Source organism: Malus domestica, chromosome 10 (genome assembly GCF_042453785.1).
Source record: "Malus domestica chromosome 10, GDT2T_hap1".
Classification (NCBI taxonomy): Eukaryota; Viridiplantae; Streptophyta; class Magnoliopsida; order Rosales; family Rosaceae; genus Malus; species Malus domestica.
In genome coordinates, this window is record NC_091670.1 from 10,060,540 (window position 1) to 10,084,688 (window position 24,149).

The 24,149-nt window shown below is 38.7% G+C and overlaps 3 protein-coding genes, 1 long non-coding RNA gene, 1 other non-coding gene and 1 pseudogene across 7 annotated transcripts; 4 read left to right on the plus strand and 2 right to left on the minus strand.

The window, feature by feature from the left end:
- Nucleotides 1-2,306: 2,306 nt before the first annotated feature.
- LOC103420918 (laccase-11-like) lies at nt 2,307-4,742 on the plus strand. Its single transcript, XM_008358951.4, has 6 exons — nt 2,307-2,461; nt 2,551-2,702; nt 2,795-3,039; nt 3,136-3,264; nt 3,355-4,278; nt 4,400-4,742. The coding sequence occupies exons 1-6, from the start codon at nt 2,354-2,356 to the stop codon at nt 4,528-4,530; spliced, it is 1,689 nt and encodes a 562-aa protein (XP_008357173.1). The 5' UTR covers nt 2,307-2,353; the 3' UTR covers nt 4,531-4,742.
- A 1,119-nt stretch (nt 4,743-5,861) lies between these two features.
- Nucleotides 5,862-5,947, plus strand: LOC114819373 (small nucleolar RNA U30). Its single transcript, XR_003766429.1, has one exon. It is a non-coding gene; the product is annotated as a small nucleolar RNA U30 (small nucleolar RNA).
- Nucleotides 5,948-6,684: 737 nt separating this feature from the next.
- Nucleotides 6,685-16,785, plus strand: LOC103420919 (universal stress protein PHOS32-like). Of its 2 annotated transcripts, none has more exons than XM_070805876.1 (6): nt 6,685-7,476; nt 7,753-7,832; nt 8,410-8,528; nt 8,596-8,672; nt 8,769-8,809; nt 14,998-16,785. In XM_070805876.1, the coding sequence occupies exons 1-5, from the start codon at nt 7,254-7,256 to the stop codon at nt 8,792-8,794; spliced, it is 525 nt and encodes a 174-aa protein (XP_070661977.1). In that variant the 5' UTR covers nt 6,685-7,253; the 3' UTR covers nt 8,795-8,809; nt 14,998-16,785. The 2 variants fall into 2 exon arrangements, with proteins under 2 accessions (XP_070661977.1, XP_028965402.1); XM_029109569.2 differs by having other exon boundaries at nt 16,484-16,785.
- On the minus strand, nt 10,582-11,599 carry LOC139188453 (uncharacterized). Its single transcript, XR_011571876.1, has 2 exons — nt 11,522-11,599; nt 10,582-11,439 (listed from the first exon to the last, which is right to left on the minus strand). It is a non-coding gene; the product is annotated as an uncharacterized lncRNA (long non-coding RNA).
- LOC103440528 (probable galacturonosyltransferase-like 1) lies at nt 12,594-14,408 on the plus strand (annotated as a pseudogene).
- A 2,268-nt stretch (nt 16,786-19,053) lies between the features above and the next one.
- Nucleotides 19,054-22,455, minus strand: LOC103440396 (transcription factor bHLH63). 2 transcript variants are annotated; one of them, XR_003776649.2, is made up of 7 exons: nt 21,339-22,455; nt 20,896-21,123; nt 20,652-20,786; nt 20,483-20,554; nt 20,050-20,369; nt 19,864-19,963; nt 19,054-19,245 (listed from the first exon to the last, which is right to left on the minus strand). XR_003776649.2 is itself a non-coding variant. In XM_008379072.4 (7 exons), exons 1-7 carry the CDS (start codon nt 21,846-21,848, stop codon nt 19,208-19,210), a joined length of 1,293 nt encoding a protein of 430 aa, XP_008377294.1. In that variant the 5' UTR covers nt 21,849-22,455; the 3' UTR covers nt 19,054-19,207. The 2 variants fall into 2 exon arrangements, 1 of the variants encoding a protein (XP_008377294.1); XM_008379072.4 differs by having other exon boundaries at nt 20,050-20,259.
- Between the last annotated feature and the right edge of the window lie 1,694 nt (nt 22,456-24,149).

The following is a 24,149-nucleotide window of genomic DNA, read 5'->3' on the forward strand; positions in this document are numbered from 1 at the left end:
CCTCACGAACCCGGTGATGGCGTTATACGGGATCTGGGTTTTTTTTTTTTTCCTGGGTTGCAGGTAGGGGGTTGGGGGAAGAAGATGAAGATGGGGGAGAAGATAGGAGGAGGAGGGGAAGACAAACTGAATTTTTTTTTTCTTCTAGGTTGCAGGGGAAAAAGATGAAGATTTGGGGGGGGAGGGGGGAAGAGAGGAGGAGGAGGAGGAGGAGGAGGAGGAGGAAGGGGGGGAAGACGAACTGAGTTTTTTTTTTTTTATTTGATTTTTTTTCTAGGTTGCAGGTGAGGGAGTCAGGGGAAGAAGATGAAGATGAGGGAGAAGAGAAGAAGGGGGAGGGGGTAGACGACTGATGGTTTGTTTTTTTGTTTGTTTGTTTTTTTAATTAATTATTATTTTAATACTTAAAAAATATTAAATGATTTTATTAATTTTTTAATAAAAAGTGGGCCTCTCCTCATGCCACATCAGCATTTAACTGAGGAACTGACAGTCAATTGACGAAATGTATGACATTGCAATAAATTCGAAGATAAGGTATGACATTGAAATTTTTTTAAAACGAGGTATGAAACTGTTAATGATCTAATAGTTGAGGTAGTTTTTTATAATTTATTCTTTTCTTTTTCCCCACCAATGTGGGATGGTCAACACTTAATTTGGTGGAACATTTCGAAATGCCCAAAATATCATTTGGATTACAGGTTATGAAAACTATAAAAAATAAATAAAGTGAGGACAAGATAGTAAAAACATGAGCGGATCCAGTACTTTTAATAAGAATGAACTACAATTATTTTATTTTTTTTCTTCTTGTTGTTGTAGTTTTTTGAGCTTAGGGGGTGACCCAACCCAAGAAAAATAGGGTGAAATGTTCAAAATGTTCCCACCAAACAACTAGGCACCTAACTATATGGTGATCAGTTACCATTTTTAGATGGTATCGCAAGCTTTTGTCCTCAATAAGCCGTAGAACAACCAAATATTGTATAAAAAATTGATTTCAAAGCTTCGAAGCAAGGTTCTCCTTGTTTCCCTCATTGAGGACCTTAAATTCTTAAATTAATATGTATAATTCTAACCTTGTTTCCTTCATTAAGGAGTTTAAATTCTTAAATAAAGAAATATAATTTTACATCCTTTGTGAAAAATTGGAAAATTATTGTGCTTGTTCACATTCAAACTAAAAGATTTAAATGTTGACCACCTACATATACTTTATAGTTGGATTTATATTAAAATAACAATTGCAATTAACTAATAGTTTAACAACATAACACGTTAGACTTATTATTTCTATTTAGGTAGAATTAATCCTTCATATGATTATCTTTCTAGAATCCAGATTCTCGCCGGATTCGAAAATTCGCAAATTATATCCGTTCATCTTACATCGTACGGTCAGAAATTTTAAATAATTTTATTTAAAATTAAATACAAACAATACCTGATAAATACTGACAATACGATATACGATGAACATACACGATTTACGGATTCTCAGAATCCTCACCAAAAAATCCAGAGAGAATTCTGTTGGATCTTTCTAATCAACTCTAAATATGGAACACTAAGACCTGGTTTGGGAGTGAGGTGCTAAAAAAAAAAGCACCCATGAAAAAAAGCTGTAAGGGTTTTAGGTGTTTGGTAAACTGAAAAAAAAAGGCTTATTTTGGAAGCTGCTGTGAGAATAAGCTGAAATCAAAGGAAAAAGCTGAAGCTGCTATTTGCAGCTTTGGAAAACTGGCTTTTTTTCAAAGCACACGGAGCTACAGTGCTCCTTTAATGAAAAGACCCACTATCAGACTGCTTTTTTTTCTTCCAAAAGCACTTTTACAAAAAAGTTTACCAAACACTCTGCTGCTTTATTTCACAGCCGCTTATTCTCACAGCACAGCCGCTTATTCTCACAGCAGCTTTTTTTTAAAGCACAGCAATACCAAACCAGCCCTAAATCATGTTAGGAAATCAATATAAAATGGTAATACTTTTCCATACAAGAAATATATTAACAATTAACAAGAAATACACACTTGAAGCCAACAATTTTTCTTTACGTTAAAGCTGAGAGAGCCTTGTTTGGATACACACTCACTTTGTTTAATACCTGTACTTTTCCAAATAATAAAAATACAAGATTAATTAAGTTCTCCAGCAACTCCGTTTCCACTCTTCAAAGTCCCTTTCACTATTTTGCTTCAAAGCCTTCATATGAAACCTGTATGTACAGTCTACCTAATGCTTAATTTATGTTAAGCTTTGGCCAGCCTTATAAAACCATTACGCTTAGAGCTTCTATCATGTCTCATCCCCTACAAACTTGCAATTGTATTCGAACAATTCGGTCTCAAAAATGGCAAGAACCATCACTTTCTGCTGGGGTTCTGCACTTCTTTTCATATACTTTGTCGGGTTCTTTTTAACTCCGGGCGAAGCTGCACTAAAGACGTACCAATTCGATGTGAGCAATTCATACTGGCAGCTTTAGAATGCATAGTATAGTCTAAATTATTTATCTGTTTGCTAATTTGTATGTACATTTATTTCCAGGTTAAAGTGACCAACGTGAGCAGGTTGTGCCATTCGAAGCCAATTGTTACAGTAAATGGGATGTTCCCAGGACCTACAGTTTATGCTAGAGAAGGAGATACACTTGTCGTTAATGTCACCAACCATGCAAAATATAACATGTCAATTCATTGGTAGGAACATTTATCTTATTATCCCAGCATGAAATTAACATAACAATTTGGGTTTTCTGAGTGTAAAATTAATTTCTGATGGAATTTTGAAGGCATGGACTGAAGCAATATCGCAATGGGTGGGCGGATGGGCCTGCCTACATTACACAATGTCCTATCAAGACAGGGCACAGCTACACCTATAATATTACTATAACAGGCCAAAGAGGAACACTTTGGTGGCATGCTCACATCTTTTGGCTACGAGCTACTGTTTATGGAGCGATTGTCATAATGCCGAAACAAGGCGAAGGATTTCCATTTCCTCAGCCCTACAGGGAAGCTAACATTGTTTTAGGTGAGTTAGTGCAACTAGAAGAACTTGAAATACATGCTGAAAGACATTCAGAATTTATGCAGAAATTAATGGTATTGTTTCTTGTAAATGGTGCAGGAGAATGGTGGAATAACGACGTCGAAGAGGTTGTTAAACAAGGAAACAAAAAGGGACTGCCACCAAATATGTCGGATGCACACACCATCAATGGGAAACCAGGGCCGCTGTTTCCGTGTTCTGAAAAACGTAAGCCAGCGCCTTCGATTGAGGAATTCTTTGACCCTAGATATTTGAGATGATACGTATATATAATTCTTGTTTTATATGCTATCCCAGATACCTATGCATTGGAGGTTGAGCAAGGAAAGACATACCTTCTTCGAATCATCAATGCTGCACTCAATGATGAGCTATTCTTCGCCATTGCTGGCCACAATTTGACAGTGGTAGAAATTGACGCAGTCTACACCAAACCATTTACAACTCAAGCAATACTAATAGCACCAGGCCAGACTACGAATGTTCTGGTTCAAGCAACCCAAGCACCGGGCAGATATTTCATGGCTGCCAGGCCATTTATGGATGCACCCGTTTCAGTTGACAACAAAACTGCCACTGCAATACTACAATATAAAGGCATCCCGAATTCTGTACAGCCAGTCCTTCCTCAACTTCCAGCACCCAATAACACCGCCTTCGCATTAAACTACGATGACAATCTTAGAAGTCTAAACACAGCACAGTTCCCAGCCCATGTACCTCTCAAAGTTGACCGACATCTCTTTTATACGATTGGTTTAGGAATCAACCCTTGCCCTACTTGTCTGAATGGAACACAACTCACTGCTTCTTTAAACAATATCACTTTCGTGATGCCGAAAATTGGGCTGCTTCAAGCTCATTTTTTCAACACCAAGGGAGTATTTACCACAGATTTTCCCGACCGCCCGCCAACGTCTTTCAATTTCACAGGTGCTCCACTCACAGCCAACCTTGGAACGAAACAAGGTACCCGGCTTAGCAAGATTGCCTTCAATTCAACAGTAGAGTTGGTGCTACAAGACACCAATCTTCTCACAGTGGAGTCCCACCCCTTCCACCTTCATGGTTACAATTTCTTTATTGTTGGCTCTGGAATTGGGAACTTTGACCCGAAAAAGGACCCGGCTACCTTTAACTTGGTCGACCCTCCTGAGAGAAACACAGTGGGAGTTCCCACCGGCGGTTGGACTGCCATAAGGTTCCGGGCTGATAATCCAGGTAAACACATCAACATAACCAAACAGCATTGTATGTTAAAATTTATATTTACTAGTTAAGCAAGTTATTGGCTTGTTTTAATATACCTTACTGATCATATGACGGTAATTGAACGATTCAGGGGTGTGGTTCATGCACTGTCATTTGGAGCTGCATACAAGCTGGGGTCTGAAGACTGCATTTGTGGTGGAAAATGGGAAAGACACTGATCACTCTGTCATGCCTCCACCTAAAGACCTTCCACCTTGTTAGTTCCAAATACGTATCGGAGAACTCACAGTGGAGTTTCTAGGAGACCACAAACTATTTTTATTTTTGAGCCTTTTGGTTGACAGATTCTTGTAAACATTACTGCAAAGTGCAGGAGTTCTACAAGCAAAACTCTTGTTCTAAGATGAATAACAAAATGTAATGTGTATCGAATTCTTTTAAATGTGAATTTAGACCCGGTTTCTTGCAACAAATTTCTACAATGATCTTAGCAATAGTTTAAAAGATTTTAATCTTCGAATGCCTCCACATCTGCTAGAAGTAATTTCAAAATCCCGAACGTGTAGCCTCGCTATCCTGATGAACTCCTCGAATACCCTATTACTGCAGTCAGGTACAAACAAAAAACTATACTAACTACTGCAGTGGGTTGATCTTAATTCATTTATATTTGTATACAAGCGATATCCGGAGAACGAAGAATTGAGTGCAATTGTTATTATTATTAACCAGTCAAGCCACGAACACTTTGCAGTTTGAATATTGTATTAATACTTTTTTAGGAAATTGTTATTGGCACTCTAAAATTTTTATTCTATACTCTAAACTTTCTATATTTAGAAAGAAAAATACACTTGTAAAAAGTGTAGAATACGATTTTTGGAGTGCCAATAACACTTTCCTTTTTTTTATTGCCTTAAAAAGAAGAAATTTGATACGATATATTGAAGTATTATATATAATCAACCGTCGACGGTTAAATATAAATCATTAGATGTCATTACAACATAACTTTATATTTGACCATTGAGATTGTGAATGTATTAAATACATGTAAGGTATTACAGCGAAAGCAACTATTTAATTTCAATACAAAATATATGACTTCATATACAAAATGTCTCCTCGAAATATCAGCCGATATCGAAATATTTGTTGATACATCTGTAAATTAAGTTGTCGACATTTTGTGAAAATTGATATTTAAAACTTTGATTCGATAATATATAACCTCTAATTGGTGATTAAACTAAATAGATAGATGTATTGCAAGTCCCAAAAAGAAACCTCCACATTGGCGACACCCTTTGAAATAAGAGCTGCCAAGAATAAGAATTGGGCCTCAACATGGGTCTTTTTGGTTAAAACAAGCCCAGCCAAGTATGATCATTTGGAGCCCATCTCCAATTCAGGCCCACAACGGGAAGGCAATCAAGGCACTGTTCTGCACTATAAATACTAACAACAAGAACGGAAAACCTAATTCACCAATCAAAGCAATGTTTCCTTCGGCATATTAATATTTGTGCGTCTGGGTAAATATTCATATTTTTGTTTTATTAATATGGTTTGTAGGAGGAGGAGGCAGGAGGTGCGATGATGATGAGAAATTGATAATCTCGTTAATCTGATCTTGTATGAGGAGAAACTATCTCATCCATTCATAATCTTTCTGAGCACCTTCTTCCTTCTTTTTATTCTCATTTACTTATTTATTTGAATTCAAACTTGTCATGCTTTCTGTACTTCTGTTTTCATTTATTTATTTATTTATTTATTTTGGGTTTTTCTTGCTCCTGGATGATCTTAAGAAATGTACTCAATACCTCGACTTTTCGTGGAAAAATGGTCCAAATCGAGGATTTTAAATTATGGGAAATGGGTTGTTTTTAAATTCAATGAAAAGGCCCTTTAGTTTGAAATTGGGAATCTGAATCAAGAAATTAAACTTAGTTGCTAAGCTTTGAGTGACAAATTTTACTAGTCGATTGATGTGATTCTTTTGAATCTTGATATCATTTGGTCTGCGGATATTGCCTAATTGCATGACTTTTAATGCCCAATATAATAATCTTAATTAATCATAAGTATTTTGAACTAGACTAGTCATGAGCTGGGGTTTTGAACTTTGACCATAATATTGCCGGATTGTGATTGAGGGCATATCTCAATTCTGAGAGATTTTATAAATTTATGGATTTTGATGAAATTTAATTGATTTATAGAGTTTGTGTTTGATTTTAATTCAATTCCTTTGAAATATCAGGAGGAGATTTATGAATGATTAAATTATAAAAAAATTAATGAAAAATGTTTAAAAATTTTGAATTTTAATGAAAATAACAAAATAAAGAGTAAAATGAATATTAATAAGATTAATTTTTTAATGTAAAATTATAGTATTTTTGTTAAAATAAACAGTATCAAAATTTTTTCGTAAAAATTCATTTAAATTATACTATAAAATTTTATCGTAAATTATAAGACTAATTTTTATTAGATACTATTTCTACTAAATTTTAAATTTAAAATAATTTATAATTGTAAAATAAATAAACATGTTTAAAAGATGTTCGAGATCGTCATAAATAGAATCCAAAAAAGATCCTCGTTCAAGAATTTGAACTTGTTATCCAGTAAAATAATTGAAATGATGAAAAAATCCTACTCGTCAAGTAAATAGATTTTTCATACGACATTTCAACGTAAAATAGATTACTTTAAAAAGAAAAGAAGGCAAGAAAAGTCAGTGGACGGAAGCAATCCAAATACGCAAAGCAAAGAAATGGAATCCACGTGCACAACACAGCCGACCAAACCAGTCTCCTCCGGTCCTACCTGGCGGTTTTGCACCAAAACCGCGGCCCATGATTACCTGAACAAAACACCCCAACACAACCAAAATCGACAACAGAATTCCTGAATCCATCAGAAACCCACATCATTAAAATCATCCTTAATTCGGTTCTGCGAATCATACGGTGATGGCGTTGGAGACCGTGAAGGAGGACGAAGAAGTTTACAGTTGGAGAGAAGTGCAGCTTCTTCATACCGCGGAGCTCGAGAGAGAGAAGCTGGAGCGAAAGCGAGGCCGTGACATTATCATAGCTGTGGATCATGGCCCCAACAGCAAGTACGCTTTCGATTGGGCCCTCATCCACTTCTGCAGGCTCGCTGATACCCTCCATCTCGTTCATGCCGTTTCCAGTTAATTCATTTCTTCATTTACAAGCCTTCATGTTCTTGTATGTCTTTTATATGCTTCGCGTGACAGGTCCTATGAGATTCTGTATTCACGGTGGGGTGGGAGGCGTGGGGCCCACCCCGTTGTTACGAGAGAGAGCTCATAGGACCTGTCATATTCAAGATTTGTTTTCATTCAAACCGTAGATGTATACGAGTGTCATGTTGTACGTTTGATCCTTTCACGCAGCACCTAGACGATTATCTTGAGGTAACCTCTTGTTATTTTTTCATGTTTAGATGTGAAAAACGAGATTGTTTACAATGCAAGTGAGGAGCTTATGGTGAAGCTTGCTATGGAGGCACTTCAAGTTGCCATGGTGGGTATAATAAGGGTTGTACTTGGCGTAAGCGTAACTTATGGCCTTTTCAATCATGCGTGGAATATTAGCCATGTCAAATTTTATATATCAACTGTTGGTGATCTAATTTGGGGCATCCAAAGTTGCACATAAAATTGCGATTAAACAACGTTTGGCCATTGCAATTTGTCAAGTAAAGTAAGATTTGTTGTTTTCAACTGTTGGTGGTGTATATTGTTGTGTTGGATAAGTGTAATCTAGTTGAATTAATTGGATAATGCCGATCGATATAGCATGATAACAGTAATAACGGATGCCCCAACGCAGCTTGAACTGTTTTTATCGTGAAATGTTGACTTGCCAAACTGTCTGAGAACATAACATGTGTGATTCCTACATACTATGAATCTGAGTTATCGATTAATGCCTCATTTCATATTCATATTCTGGTAATATAAACATCCGACGACACAAATTTGTGGAGAGAACGTATTTCTGTTATTCTAGAGGTAAATAATGTGGACAATTATGAAACCAACTATAGGTTATTATCTTGCATTTGGAATTTTTTACATCCAATGTTTTATGGAAATAGGTAAGGAGTACTGCCCGGATTGTGGAAGGGGATCCGGGTAAGGTAATTTGCAAGGAAGCAGAACGAATAAAACCAGCAGCTGTGATCCTAGGTACCAGAGGCAGAGGCTTCATTCAAAGGTACCCCTCCTCTTTCAATCTCAAACACACAATTCATTTACTCACTTTATTGCTGGGATTTCTTCAGTGTACTAAAAGGAAGTGTGAGCGAGTATTGCATGCGCAACTGTAAATCAGCTCCGGTTGTAATCGTTCCAGGGAAAGGTATTACTTTCCATCTTATATGTGAATTGAACCAGCTTAAAGTCAATTGCACATAAATTTTTTTGAAACATATATATTTGTATCTTGAATTGGCAGAAGCTGGAGATGAGTCGATAATCTAGCTAGCGGAACTCATGGTACGCATAGAACAGTTTGGTCCTTGATTAATGCTGTGTAATTTATTTTAGTACCTTGCTGGTTTGTCTGTATGTAGTGCGTAATTGGAACTTGGTAGGGCTGTAAGACTAAGAATCAAGATCTTTGATTATTTAGATTTTCCCGGAGTGTTGCCTCATTGCTTGATGTCTTGATCTCATTTTATGGAACAACCTGAATCAGTTCAGTAGATTCTGCTAGTAAAAATATAGAAGAGTAATGCTGTTAGCAGATATTGGTCTGCAATTCGCCACTCCTTTTATCACTCTGTGTTAGGAAAAGAATGAAAGATTCTTACCTACAACTTCGGATGTATTCCCGTTAGTCTACGACTCATCGGACTCATGGGGATACATCCCGATGATACATGAGATTCTCTCATCAATTGTGTGCCCAAACGTAAGACTGACCCTGTGTGATTAGCCCAAGCATCATTCAATTAGATGGCCTCTTATATTCTCGCAAGTGTTTAGTTCATAATATGTATTCAGTATCTGCTAAGGAAAATGGTGATTGAGTTTTAACTTTGCAGTTCATCCCATTGATTCTCTCTCAATTGTAGTTAGCTATATTTTAATGATAAAAAATTTATTTAACAATTACCGAGATCACAACTAAACTGGTTTTACTTTGGAATTACACCTCATGTCGTTGTAGAAATATTTACACAAAAACTGATGAAGGCTTACTGCTAGTCCCATTCGCCAATACACACTAATTAATGAGTTATCACTAGGTAAACTCACGTGATGAGTGGTATAGAAATTATGTTGCATGCGCCCGGTGTATTTATGCTTGACTTTACTAGTATCAGAGTGCAGAAAGTGAAGTGTGCCTGCAATTTTGATTTACAACCCAGAGCCCATTTTTGGTCAATGCTTTTACAATGTAGAAGCTTCAAACACTTTCTCCTTTTCCTTCCTATCTCTGTTTTGAAATTTGGGCGTTCTGTTGTTGATGAACGCCTAAATAAAATACATAGGTACGTAGAGAATGTTGACTGGGGCAACCGAAATATTTGGACAAAAATGCCAGAAAACTAAGGGTGATAGAGGGCTTTTGGGGTACGTTTGCTGCGTACTCGTGTCGCTGACATCACCTAGAATCGCGGAGAACCATAATCTCTTCATCTGCTCAGTTGGAATCTCGAAGAGCCTAGAATGAAGTCACGTCCTCTCTCTGCTCGTGGCGCCACCATCGCCTACACTCGCTAACCAAGAATCGCATCATCTGCTCGTTTCGAATTCCGGAGAACCCAGAATAGCATTGCGTCCTATCTCTGCTCTCGTTGTCGTCCGATTCACCTCTGAGCTTGCCTAGGCCCTCAGCGGTAGACAAAGACATAGAACTTGACAGGTGGACGACCTTGGCAGACACCCATTTCCATTTGGGCTCTTCTAATAATCCTTCCATAGAGCCTCTGCAACCACAACTTCATCTTCATCTTCTACACATCTGCGCAAGTCACTCGAATCACAAAACCCTGATCTCACTGGATTGCAAAACCCATATTCGAATAGCGAAATCCATATTTGAATCGCAAATTACAAATCCTAGAAATAGAGTGTTCTAGAAAAGCTAACATATTTTCAAAGAGAGTGTTCGAGAGAGAGCGTGTGATCTAGAAAAAAAAAAAAAAAAAAAAACAACAAAAAAGCCTTTTCCCACTAAGTGGGGTCGGCTATATGAATCCTAGAACGCCATTGCGCTCGGTTTTGTGTCATGTCCTCCGTTAGATTCAAGTACTCAAGTCTTTTCTTAGGGTCTCTTCCAAAGTTTTCCTAGGTCTTCCTCTACCCCTTCGGCCCTGAACCTCTGTCCCGTAGTCACATTTTCGAACCGGAGCGTCAGTAGGCCTTCTTTGCACATGTCCAAACCACCGGAACCGATTTTCTCTCATATTTCCTTCAATTTTGGCTACTCCTACTTTACCTCGGATATCCTCATTCCCAATCTTATCCTTTATCGTGTGCCCATACATCCCACGAAGCATCCTCATCTCCGCTACACCCATTTTGTGGACGTGTTGATGCTTCACCGCCCAACATTCTGTGCCATACAACATCGCTGGCCTTATTGCCGTCCTATAAAATTTTCCCTTGAGCTTCAATGGCCTACGACGGTCACACAACACGCCGGATGCACTCTTACACTTCATCCATCCAGCTTGTATTCTATGGTTGAGATCTCCATCTAATTCTCCGTTCTCTTGCAAGATAGATCCTAGGTAGCGAAAACGGTCACTTTTTGTGATCTTCGCTAGATTGCTCCGGTCATTAGTGTGGATAAGTATATAAATGGATAGAGATAGGAAAGCAAACACAAGATGTACGTGGTTCACCCAGATTGGCTACGTCCACGGAATAGAGGAGTTCTCATTAATTGTGAAGGGTTTACATAAGTACATAGGTTCAAGCTCTCCTTTAGTGAGTACAAGTGAATGATTTAGTACAAATGACATTAGGAAATATTGTGGGAGAATGATCTCGTAACCACGAAACTTCTAAGTACCGGAGTGTGGTATCGTCTTGACTTGCCTTATCTGTCTCATAGGTAGATGTGGCATCTTCTCTGGAAGTACTCTTCCTCCATCCAGGGGTGGTATCTGTAACTGGTGGAGATGCACAAGGTAATGTATCAATTTCACTTGAAGCTTACTTGTAGTTTCAGGCTTGGTCAAGCGCGATACGAACCATGTAGTAGGAGTCCCCCAAGTCGCCGGGCTAGGGGATCTGCTGAAAGAGGTGACAGACAAGGTAAGCAATCAGAGCTCCGGCTGGTTGTTCACATTCTCCCTATCTTGCAGGCAGCATGAAGGATAAAGAGAAGAAAAATGAGAAGATATGATATGGGATACTTTTGCTTTTGAAGAAGTAACTTTCCACAGGCTTATTCTTGAACCGGGCTGGAGGGTTTTCTGGTTTCCTCTAGAGTATAAGGCCGACTGAAGAATTTGAGGGTCAAAACAAGTCCATCAAATCTAGAGTACGTTCGACCCTGCTGATATGGGATACTTTTGCTTTTGACAGAGTAGTGGATGTATCGGCACGTGTGCTGTTACGCTTGTCTCCACATGCTTCCTTGTATCCTTCTCACTTGCCCTATCTGTTCCTCAGGCAGATGCGGTATCTTCCCTGGAAGCATAAGATGTTGAAGATGAGTACTCGAGAGCAATGCTAGGTAAGTAATCAGGTAAGGGGTTCCAGGCAGTCAGTTCCTGGCTGGAAGCTTGATTCCAAGTGCTGACTGATTGCTCTCTTTCTCCTTGTCTTGCAGGTAAGAACAAGGCCAAAGGAAAAGACAGGGAAAAAGCATGATATGGGATACTCTTGCTTTTAACCCTGATGATATGAGATATTCTTGCTCTAGTATAGCTTGTTTACAGAGGTATTATCGGGGGGAAAGAAAGCTGAATATTTCGAAAGGCTTCGTTGGGAGTGCCCTCTCAGATAAGAGAAAGGGTTGAGCATTTTTGCAGATCTGCCTGTCCGTTAGGGATGGAGGTCGACATATATAGGAGTCTCCCTAACATCAAGTAATAATGCTATTCCTTTACCCTGCTTGGTCATAGCACGGTAGTGGGAGCTGCCAGCTTCACATGTTTTAACTCTGTCAGAGCACTTTGAAAAAGTGGTCTGTGGTATCTGGAAAGCTGATGTTGCGTGTGAAGATTACAGACAAGCTTTATCCAAGGAGATCCAGCTCTTGAAGTTGGGAAAGTGGTGCCTCTTCGGTTTTCGAACAAGCAATCCTGTCGGGGATCTGGCTCTCGAGATTCGAAGAACGATGCCTCTTCGATTTTTGAGAAAGCAATCCTGCTGGGGGTCTGGCTCTCGAGATTCGGAGAGCGGTGTCTCTTCGATTTTTGAGAAAGTAATCATGTTGGGAGTCTGGCTCTCGAGGTTGGGCATGTTTGCTAGTCTACCTTGCCACGAAGCACAGAGGTTGACACATAAGGACTTTCCAATTATCCAGCAGTGGTACTGTTCCTTTACCCTCTCTTCGATTTTTGAGAAAGTAATCATGTTGGGAGTCTGGCTCTCGAGATTCGGAGGGCGGTGCCTCTTCGATTTTGGAGCAAGCAATCTTGTTGGGAGTGTTTTCTCGAATGTGAGTAAAGGTTGGGCATGTTTGCTAGTCTACCTTGCCACGAAGCACAAAGGTTGACACGCAGGGACTTTCCAATTATCCAGCAGTGGTACTGTTCCTTTACCCTCTCTTCGATTTTTGAGAAAGTAATCATGTTGGGAGTCTGGCTCTCGAGATTCGGAGGGCGGTGCCTCTTCGATTTTGGAGCAAGCAATCCTGTTGGGAGTGTTTTCTCGAATGTGAGTAAAGGTTGGGCATGTTTGCTAGTCTACCTTGCCACGAAGCACAGAGGTTGACACACCGGGACTTTCCAATTATCCAGCAGTGGTACTGTTCCTTTACCCTTGTGGGTAATAATATGGTAGCTAGACCTTCAAATAAATTTTTTATCCTGCTTGTAGTTGGACACTGTACCAAACGTTTATCTAAGTTAATCTAACTTAGTCTAGTCTAAGCCAGTCTAGTTTAATCTAGTCTAAACCAGTTTAGTTTAGTCCTTAAACTTAGTCCAGTTAGAGATAGTCTAGTGTAACAAACACACTCTTAGATGTAAATATAATTGTGGTATATTATATAGAGATATTTGTCAATTTACTCCCTACCCTAAACTTGTAAGTATCATGTGATTTAAAGGGCAAAATAGTCATTTCACTACACCTTCTTCTATCTTCTTTCTTTTCTCCACCCACATTTTCCACTCCCCAGATTCTTTTCTGTTAGAGAAGTACCTCAGTTCTTTAATTCCCAAAATCACCACCATCCCCGATGATGACGTGGATTTCGACGAATCAGACGACGGCCACATGATTTGCTCTCATCAAGCAATCAACGTGGACCCCTACATTCGCTGCCTCTCCATTATCCTCCAACATTCCTCCTGGCCCCAAAATGCAGTCTTCCACTTCGTCGCCTCCGCTGCCGCCAACACCTCCCTTATGTAGTAAACAATCTCCACCTGATTTCCCTACCTAAAATTTTGAATCTACCCCTTCGACAACTTTCACGTCTCCGGCCTCATCTCCACCTTAATATGCTCTATCCTCAACTGCCCCCTCAACTATGCTCGATCCTACTTAGCTGATCTTCTCCCCTTCTTCATCCGTCGTGTCATCTTCCTCGACTCCGACCTCATCCTTATCAATGACATCGCCAAGCTCTCCGCCACTCCCCTCGGCGGAGCGTCGTCCTTGCTGCCCCGGAGTAATCCAACGCCAACTTCACCTCTACGTTGTCCGACCCCTCCCTCTCCCTCATCTTCGCCAACTGCCACGTCTGACGTTTCAACACTGGCGTCATGGTCATCGACCTCGATTGGTAGAGACGCGACGACTACACCTCAAAAATTGAGGAGTGGATAGATCTCCAAAAGAGAACACGAATCTATGAGCTTAGATCCCTCCCGTTATTTCTTTTGGTGTTCGCCAGAAAAATCGTGCCGGTGGAGCACCGGTGGTACTAGCACAGGCTCGGCTTGGAGAAAATGAAGAAGAAGAGAAAGTTCAAAGATAAGAAAGAAGATAGGTGTAAAGGTATACCTGACATTTTTCACCCGATCCGTTAACCCGACCCGTTAAAATTAGTATTCGGATAGGTGATAAACGGGTCGGGTGGTTAACGGGTCAACCCATTAATCACCCGTTTAATAACGGGTTATTTTGGGTGAACCCGCGAAACCCGTTAACCACCTGTTAAGACCCATTATTGAGGACTTTTGTATAATTTCAACAGTCCTAGAACAAAACCCTCAGCGCTCAAGTTCTTCACTTCTCTCTCGCAAGTCGCATCGTCGCACGGCTTTGCTCTTTGAGACTGAGAGATCGCTCATCGGCCATCATTGTGCTCCTTCCCTTCCGAATCCACCACTCTCTCTCTGGTAAGCTCTGATTCCCTTCCACCTCTTCTTTCATGCGTAACAATATACAGACTGAAATTTGTTCATGGGTTGTGCTCATTCCCTTCCACCTCTGGCTTTCTTTTTCTTTTCTTTTTTTTTTTAAATTTTTTGGTTGTGTTTTGGATAATGGGTTTTGCTTTTTGTTGATGGGTTTTGTGTAAAATTTGTTCATTTGTATATTCTCAGATTGAAATTTCCATTTTTGGGTAATTTGGAGCCGTTAATGCCAAGGTGTGTAATTTGGATGATGAAAGAAGAAATGTTTTGCGATTCGTTAATGTCGAGGTGTGTAAATTATATTACTTTGTTAAGTGGGAGATTGAAAAGAATTGAGTTTGCTTTGTTTTGCGAATAAACTTTATGCCGAGGTGGGGGATTGAAAAGAAATGTTTTGTAATTCGTTAAGGCTCATGTTTTGCGATTCCGAGGATCTGGAGTTTAGGTTGGATGTTTATTGTTTATTCGTTAACGCTCATGCATTGAAAAGTATTGAGTTTGCTTTGTTTTGGTTGGTTTTTGGATTGGAATTGGGTTGTTGTTGTTGTTTGATTTTACTGAAATTGATACGAACAACATAAGTTACTGCTCAGTAAGTTTCTATATCCTCCCTGTGTAGGCATCCTGCTCATACTTATATATTTCCTTCTATTTTTCTCCTGGCCTTCGAAATGTTTCCCTTTTAGGTGCTTCTTATATTCTATAATCATAGGTGCCTACTGCTTAGTAATTAATTTGATTGATACTTGAGACTCTGTAGTGAATTACCCAAACTTGAGACTCTTGAGTTTGGGTTGGATGTTTATTGTTTTCCTCTATTACATTGAACTTTAGTAATTAATTTGAAGTCATACTTTATATTTTGCACTGTCTCGTGATTATGGATCGACAACTGGCAGTGGTAATGGTATTTAAGCCATGAAGTTTTCGGGGACAGAGACATTATGGATGGATAAACTCTCCATTCTTTTGGGTTTTGACTCATAATGATGTTTCCTTCTCTCTTTTGTTTTTAAATTATGTCTCTTGTTTTTGCATTGATTAGGTCTTAGGTTAAATCTTTAGTTTCAAGGCTGTTGTAGATTGTCGATGAGAGAAAGAACATGCATTGATTAGGTGCATGTAGTGTAGGGGGAGAGTAAGAGGAGAGGTCTTGAGCAAAAGTCTCAACTTGTACACGAAGTGGATGCCCTTGGTGATGAAATTGGGAAGATTTCTAATCAGTAAAGTAATAAAATCTCCTATATTTGAATGTTATTTTCTGAGAAGCTTGAGGGTATACTTGTGGCTTGCTATTGTTTTTATTTTGGACAATGAAATTTAGAACTGACTTTTCAAGAACTTTGTATGTTTTGGTGCGGGTTTGGGGTATTTACATCGAAGAATTAGAGAGGGTCAATTGACACATGCATTAAGAAGGATTACATAAAACGCTCAAAAGTAAAGTGATTGTATTGGTGTAAGTAAAGTGATTTGAAAGAAGTAATTTTCATCATTGTGCTGTTGGTATTCACACAGTTTATTCGTTTATGGTTAGTGCAGATGGTATGTATTTTAACTTGGTTCTTTTAAAGATATTTTTCTGTGATGTTTAATGATTAGGATGGATTGTGCAAGATTAATGCTTACTTTTATTGTGACAAGCTTCTTACTAATGGAAATTTCACTTGTCAAGGAAATTTCACTTAAGGTGAATGTTGAAGGCAAAAAAAGGAGCAGAGGATGCAATGCAAGAACAAGGTTGGCAAAAAAGCAGCAGAGAATGCAATCATGCAATGCAAGAAGAAATAAAGCCACTGTAGACTTTGTAGTGAGACATTGATTGAGACTTGAGAAAGAGAATTAATGTGTTTTGCTTAAACAATTTCCCGATCTATGTTAAGATTCGGAGACGCATGTAATTGATAGAAAGTCGAATTCTACAATATAAAAACACAATCATGCTAGTGTCAGGTTAATTTAATCAGTTGTTATCCATTTTAATTGGCCTATTAATCAACTTGATGTTACTGTAGACTCTGTAGTGAGACATTGATTGAGACTTGAGAAAGAGAATTAATGTGTTTTACTTAAACAATTTCCCGATCTATGTTAAGATTCGGAGACGCATGTAATTGATAGAAAGTCAAATTCTACTATATAAAAACACAATCATGCTAGTGTCAGGTTAATTTAATAAGTTGTTATCCATTTTAATTGGCCTATTAATCAACTTGATGTTCAAAATGTGTTTCTACATGGTTCTTTGAGTGAGGAAGTTTATATGCGGCAACCCCCTGGTTTATTGATCAGCAACCCTCGTTGCAACCATGGGCCGTGGTTGTAGTTGTTTCATTTAGTTCTTGCGGCAAGTAGACATGACAAAAATAAACATGTTTGGTGACATTCCCAATCTTGTATATGCACACAAACCGAATGAAGGAAGGAGGTGGCTAGCACAAGCACTAGAATGCTAAGAACGGGTGTAATTGATTTGGATGAAATGTGTAAAAAAAAAAAAAAAAAGGTTAATGGGTGAAACGGGTGATCCGTTAAGCTTAACGGGTTGGGTTCCGGTGACCCGTTAGCTTAACGGGTCGGGTTCAACCCGATCCAAACCCAATAAACCCGACCCGTTTACAGGTCTATGTAAAAGGAATGACTTTTTTGCCCTTTAAAGGCAGTCACGTGGATAGCAGGTGACATACTTAATGGAAGAATAGATGAAAAATTCAAAAATTTAACAGCAGAGTGGAAATTGACTAGTTATGAGAGTTGATGGGGGAAATTGACCAAAATTAAAGTTGAGAGGGAAAATTAGGGGGCAAATTGACGAATGCCTCTATTATATATTAAGTTTCCGAGTAGGTGTGGAAATGAATGACTCATTATCTAGAGAGAAAATTTTAGCAATGGTCCCTCAACTTTAACCTAATCGAAGCAATGGTCCCATAACTAAAAATATATGACCATTGATAATTTGTTCTAAAATAAAATAAAAAGAGGAGTCTCAAAAACATTTATTCTTCTTGTTAGAGATGAAGTCAAATGTCTTCCACCAGCTTGTTTTTACAAATGATAAAATAATTACATTAAATTCATCTAAATTACCGACAGAAGTCAGAACAAAAATGTCTTTACCAGCTTGTTGAGTGTTCACATTTTGTTATCTTTATCCACCTCTCACAAGTAACCATTTTTCTGAATAGCATTTTGGATTCCTGTTGTCAAGAAAAAGACAAAACTTGGGAGCTCTGAGCAGCTCCAAACAAGCTTTTAGAGTTGCACTGATATATGCACTATGCAGAAAGAATCTTTATAGGTTTTGAGCTTTCACTCCTTGAAACGGCACCATGTGAGTGAAAGGTGACCAAAGAGACCTCAAAGATCTAGTATAACAAAATGTTTCCACACCAAATTTGTAGTGGACCCAAGAAATGGGAAAGGCAAGATCATCTCTCACCATCGAGAGGAACAAAGAGAATCAAAGGAGATCATTCATATGGATGAGGCCAGGTCCACGGACCTATCCATGTACTCATCTTCCCTTGGTAGCACTTTTCGTTTTTGGTTTTTGGTTTTCGTTTTCAGTTGAAAAGATGGAGACGAAATGCAAAGGGAAAAAGAGGGAGAAGAAGGGACCAGTTGGTGGTTTTGCCACGGCTGTCCACCCTTTCGGGAGTCGGAAAGACTCATATAAGCATTTCAGTCTCCCGCTAGCCACCTATCATGCGATTCACCAATGCTAGAAATCGAATCCAGAACGTGCCGTGTATTATCATCTAGGTCTCTATCAACAAATATTATTATTGCTATCAAAAGGGAGCTGGGTCGGTCCACATCTAGTGCTTGCCTGAACTTGTCTCTCAACTCCATCCGTTAGAGGGACAACTTGCATTCCATTATCAATCTACAAAATATGATTTGGCAATTTTTCCAATCCCATGACAGCTGGTGGCTATCAACACTTGTTTGTCTTTCACTTCAATTGGAGGATAATTTAGTTTATAAAACCATGAAAACTTACTTGTCACGGCGTTATATCACTTATATTATTTCTGTTCTCATGTGACCTGGCACATATGAATATATGATACGATCAGAGTTTAGGGTTTAAGATTTAGAGTAGGAGAGAAAGAGAGAAACAACGGTGCATGCCACCGTGGCAAGAAAGTTCTCTTCTTCGTCTTAAACTTGTTATTATGGTTCCATTTTCTTGATCCATCAACCTTATTTAGTACAATTTGGTTAACAGACAATGGATGATTTTTGTGGGAAATTTATTTTATTCACACTATGTTGCAGGTATAGATACAAACATATATATAAATATGTTATGTACTTAAGAGAGTAGAGAAAATAATCTGGATCAGATGCATCAAAGTAAACTCTTCCAAGAATCTAATGAGTGACGTTTCATTCACATCTCCATCTTTAAATTGCTATCTTCAATGGAACCTGCAAAAATAACATCATGAGAGTAATTATTCACCTAATTTTCCCTCTCCAAATACAACAGAAAAAAAGAAAAAAGGAAAAAAATGATTGCACAATCAAAAGCATCATCATTATTTGATTGAGTGAATTGGAGCCTAAACTTTTTCTTAGTAGTGATAGCCATTATGTGGTTTACAGACTCTAATTGCACCACATCTTTAACTTCTCCCCTTTTCTATCCATAATGTTTAGGCAAGATCTTAATCATTCAGAGAAAAAGAAGAAAATCTTTACTTTTAATCGATTTAGGAGGAAAAGCAGATAACCATTAGAAAGAGATGTTTTAATCGACGCTAAATATATGAACGAGAGATTCAACTTGAGTGCAAAGAGGCAAACACATTGTTCTGGTCGATTGGCCTGGCCTAACCCGCATATACATCTAGAAAGCTTTCTTTAGTCCATTAGAAAGGAATTACTAAATTCCTAAGCAAAATCATTAGACATTTGTGGGTCTATGTGGTCCATAATCTCTACCACAGTTAGTTGAACCTAAAAATTCTTATCTATTCTTATCTTACAAAAATGGAGTCATGGGAAATGGTATGAGAATGCAGGAGAGAGATTAGTTCTATCTACCTATAAATGGTTGCGATTGAAAGGATGATCTTCCTTGTTGAAATTCCACATTGAAAATGTTCTGTAAATCAACATCCCAAATTGCCGTAGGTTGGGCTTGCTGCAGGTGGCATGTAAGATTTTCTATCAAAATATTGCTAAAATTTTACAGTCTATATAACTGACACAAGCTTTTATAGACATTACAGTGAAACAGGATGTGTCAAGAAATGGTTCGGGGATCGAACTCGGAGCGCTTATGGTTCTTCGAAGTGCCAAATCAGTGGAATTTAACCCCATATCCAACCCAGAAGATGAAACCAATTGTTGCATTGGATTCAACTGAAGATACACAGAATTGGTCATTTCTGATGACATCCCCATCGTCGGAAAATTGGCCGCGCACGTAGGAAACATCTGCTGATTTGAAGCGAAATGAGACTACAAGTAACGGAACTTTGGACAAACGAGTCTTCATTAGTTCGCCAAAAGAGTAAAGAGCATAATTTTCTTAAGAACATTTTTTCCTGATAAGCCATTTTAAGCAATTTCACGCATCAAATTTTCGAGAACAAAATGAATGGTAATTGGGATATCTACAAAAACTGATTGGTCTTATAGTATTAAAGAGATTCCTGACCTCTTTTGCAAACAAGTCGTCGATGTTGAAGTCAAGCCTCGGATTCACAGCAGCTAGTTTCATAGACAGGAACTGTTAATTATGAAGAGGATTCGTTTAAGAATACAGAACAATAAAAAGATAACGAAGTACTTAAACCGATGATCGGAAAAGATCAAATGTATGTCACCTCTACTTGTCGTTGAAGAGACTGAACATAATTGATGATTTCATCAAGCATGCCGGCCTTGCCAGTGATCTTGTTGCACCCTGGTACTAAATCTTGCAGATATTTCATTCTTTCACTGATCTTTTCCCTCCTCACCTGCATGATCATGAGACCAACACATGGCATAAATAACACGAAATCGAAGAACAGGATCCACGCGCAGTAAAATTTGTATATAAATTTGAACACCAAATGTCCTACTCACCCTCTCAGCCAAGCTGTGGCTATCCGTGGCCTGACCTCGCCGCGCACGGACATGGATGTAATCAGGCTTTTGAACCTCAGAAGCTTTTGAATTATCCTTTGAAGTATCACCAGAAGATTCTCCGTCGTTGTTCTTGGTGCTGGTTTGCTCTGTGATCTTGGAGTCCCCTTTTTCTGCACAACTTTTCATTCTTTTCTCTGTGCTATCACTTTCTGCAGCAGCAGCAGCCTAATAGAAATCCCAAAAACAGAAACACAATTACAACACAAAAAACGAAACTTAGTACCAATCAAATATGTCGCAAATAACTAAATATGATCGATATATCGTCATTATGTGATTTTGATCTTTAAACAATTGGAATTTGTAAAATTCCTCCTTTCAAACAATTTCTAAAACATATGTGTATATATATATTAGAAAGTTGAACGTAGAGGGCACACCTTATTGATCTGCACCTTATCAGCCTTCCTCTTCTTAAAGCTTTCTTTCCCGGCCGGCAAGCTAAGCTTTTGAGACAAAACGGTGTCGCCGGACGTCTTCTCGGCGACTACAGTGGGCGGGCAGCTAAAAGTCCTGGAGATGTTGTTATTGAGAGCATTACCCATCCCTTCAAACCCTGCAGTGCCATTATTATTCATGACCAACCCACAAGACCCGAAACCCAATTCAGCCCACCCGTTTTCGGAACTCGGGTCGGGTTTCACAGCCCGGTTACCACTCAGAAAACCCTGAAGCCCCTGAGCATGAATTGGAAGGGAGAAAACCCCACTAAGCTCGCCCCCGCCAAAATTATACTGAGTCTGCTGCTGTTGTTGATCATGATGGTCGCTCTGCTGCCACTTCATCCGGGCCCTCTGCCTCTCCAGCACCGTCATGTCGGTACAGTTTCCGGCGATAAAAGTCCCCGGCGCGTTCATACAGTTCAACATCTCGGGTAAAGCTCGGTTCATCACAGAGAAAAAACACAAACAGATTTTTGGGCACTTCTGAAATCAAGTGATGTGATCAGAAATGGAAGGGGAAACAATTGATGGGTAATAATATATTTGGGGTCTGAAGAATTGTGGTTAGTTTTGGAAAATGTGGTCAGATTGGTTAGGATTAGATTCTTATGCCCAATTCATTGAGGAGTTTTATGGGCCAGGTTTGATCATAAAGTAGTAATAGTGTGTAATGGGAGCGGGTGGATGATGGTATTGGAGCAGTTAAAGAGAGAGAGAGAGAGAGAGAGAGAGAGGTGGAAATGTGAGAGAAAGCTAAAGAGCAGAGGGAGGGGGTTAGGTATATATAAAGAGGAAGAAAGGGTTGGCCGGAATCTGACAAAGAAATAGCCGGAATTATTAGAGAGAGGAAAGAGAGAGAGAGATTTAAGATGATGATGATGATAAAGGAGAGAGAGAGGAGGATGAAGCAACTGGGGCAGAGAGCCATCGAATGTATCCACATAACCAGAGGCCGTGGGTTGTGGGCCATGGTTGACATGACCGCCACGTGGTCTTGTCCGGATTAAAACGGAGTGTTAAGGATGGTTGCTAGGTTTAGGGTTCCGACGGAACGGGGTATATTCTGTGGTGCTGCATGCTAAATATGGCTAATTGTCAGCTGAGCATTATTAGGCGCGTTTGACGACTGCATAATAATCTAGGTCTACTTGTATAACCGTGACAACTAACCAAAATTTTAAAACAAATTTACTCACCAAATGATGTGGACTAATAGAAAATAAGCACGTTAATCAATGTTTAAGTAATACTTTAATTAATCATCAATAATTACATCAGTTGATTGACAAATTTAGTCTCCTCAACATTATTCATTAGTTATACTATTTAGTCCCAGGTATTCGCTTAATTATTCATTTTAAATTAACTTTCTCGTTTAGTAATTAACACAAGTATCCTTGCACTACTACAAAATTATCTATAATTGGCGGTTCAAAAACCGACAAAAAACGTATATTATTGTTGGATTTTAAGAAAAATTCGACAGAAAATAGATGCAATGGCGGATATAAAAAGCGACAGAATTGCCAGCGTTAAGAAATGAATTTTCCAACAGAAAATACTCGAAAACCGACATAAATTGTGTCGGATATGACCGACAGAGAATATATATTAATAATGAATAAATATGAGCATTTCTGTCGGCTAAAACTGACAGAAAAGTTTAAAACCGATAGAACTTCGGTAGGATATAACCGACAGAGAATTTATTAATAAGAATAAATAAAAGCATTCTTGTCGGATAAAACCGACAAAAAATATATTAATAATTAAAAAAAATATAAACAACCACTTTTTGTTGATATTGCAGAAATCCCTCTTCCTCAATCGCAACTCGTTCTCCGGCTCCTTTCCCCCTCCATCCTCGCCCTCCACCGCCTCACTGTCCTTGATCTCTCCTTCAACGACCTCTTCAGTCCCATTCTCGACAACCTCTCTGGCCTGGACCGGCTCACCTCGCTCCAGCTCCAGTCCAACCGCTTCAACGGCTCCCTCCCGGGTCTGAACAAATCCTTCCTTTTAATCTTCAACGTCTCCTTTAACAACCTAACCGGCCCGGTTCCCTCTTCCCTGTCCCGGTTCGACGCGTCGTCTATCCAGCTCAACCTGCGGCGAGATTGTGAACCGGGTGTGCAGCTTGCACGCCCCATTCTTCGAATCTCGCAATGCCAATTCCACCTCTCCGGCGTCGGAGCCGCTGGGGGAGAGAACTGCGTAGTCTCAGGGAGTTGTTCTATCTCCGCCTTCCCCGAAAAACCAAAATAAAATAATAATGGTTTGGTTTAATAAATAAATAAATAATATGTATTAAATAGAATACGTTTTTAAAAATTACATAAATAATTGTTTGGTTTAATATATAATAACCCATGTAAAATATGCAATAAAGAAACAAAAAAAATAATTGTACAATGAAAATGTCATCACACAAACTAAATATTGTCTAATCAATACTTGAAAAGCATAAATAAAAATTTAGCACAAATTACTTTTCCCACTTCAAAATTTAGGCAAATTTAACAGAGATATGCATTCTATGAAACTAGTTTCAATGATCTAACCGTCAAACTTGTTTGTAGATACTACAAGATCGCATACGTAAAAAACCACAAAAAAAAAAACATTCAAAGATTAGGTAACAGAACAAAAGTAACGAAAAATCACAATTTAACAGTTATTTTAGCTCTGGTTTTGATGATTTTTTTTACAACTACACTCATCGACCCTATAATAATGCAATGAACGAAT

Excerpts from the sequence above, each read along its gene's own strand:
- LOC103420918 (XM_008358951.4), top strand. The coding sequence starts at position 2,354 with ATGGCAAGAACCATCACTTTCTGCTGGGGTTCTGCACTTCTTTTCATA. Across the intron at positions 3,040-3,135 it reads GGAAGCTAACATTGTTTTAG|GAGAATGGTGGAATAACGAC; the intron begins GTGAGTTAGTGC and ends TAAATGGTGCAG. Across the intron at positions 4,279-4,399 it reads GTTCCGGGCTGATAATCCAG|GGGTGTGGTTCATGCACTGT; the intron begins GTAAACACATCA and ends TGAACGATTCAG.
- LOC103440396 (XM_008379072.4), bottom strand. The coding sequence starts at position 21,848 with ATGAACCGAGCTTTACCCGAGATGTTGAACTGTATGAACGCGCCGGGG. Across the intron at positions 20,787-20,895 it reads GCCACAGCTTGGCTGAGAGG|GTGAGGAGGGAAAAGATCAG; the intron begins GTGAGTAGGACA and ends ATGATCATGCAG. Across the intron at positions 20,555-20,651 it reads CTCTTCAACGACAAGTAGAG|TTCCTGTCTATGAAACTAGC; the intron begins GTGACATACATT and ends CATAATTAACAG.
- LOC103420919 (XM_070805876.1), top strand. The coding sequence starts at position 7,254 with ATGGCGTTGGAGACCGTGAAGGAGGACGAAGAAGTTTACAGTTGGAGA. Across the intron at positions 7,477-7,752 it reads TCTCGTTCATGCCGTTTCCA|ATGTGAAAAACGAGATTGTT; the intron begins GTTAATTCATTT and ends TTTCATGTTTAG. Across the intron at positions 7,833-8,409 it reads AGGCACTTCAAGTTGCCATG|GTAAGGAGTACTGCCCGGAT; the intron begins GTGGGTATAATA and ends TTATGGAAATAG.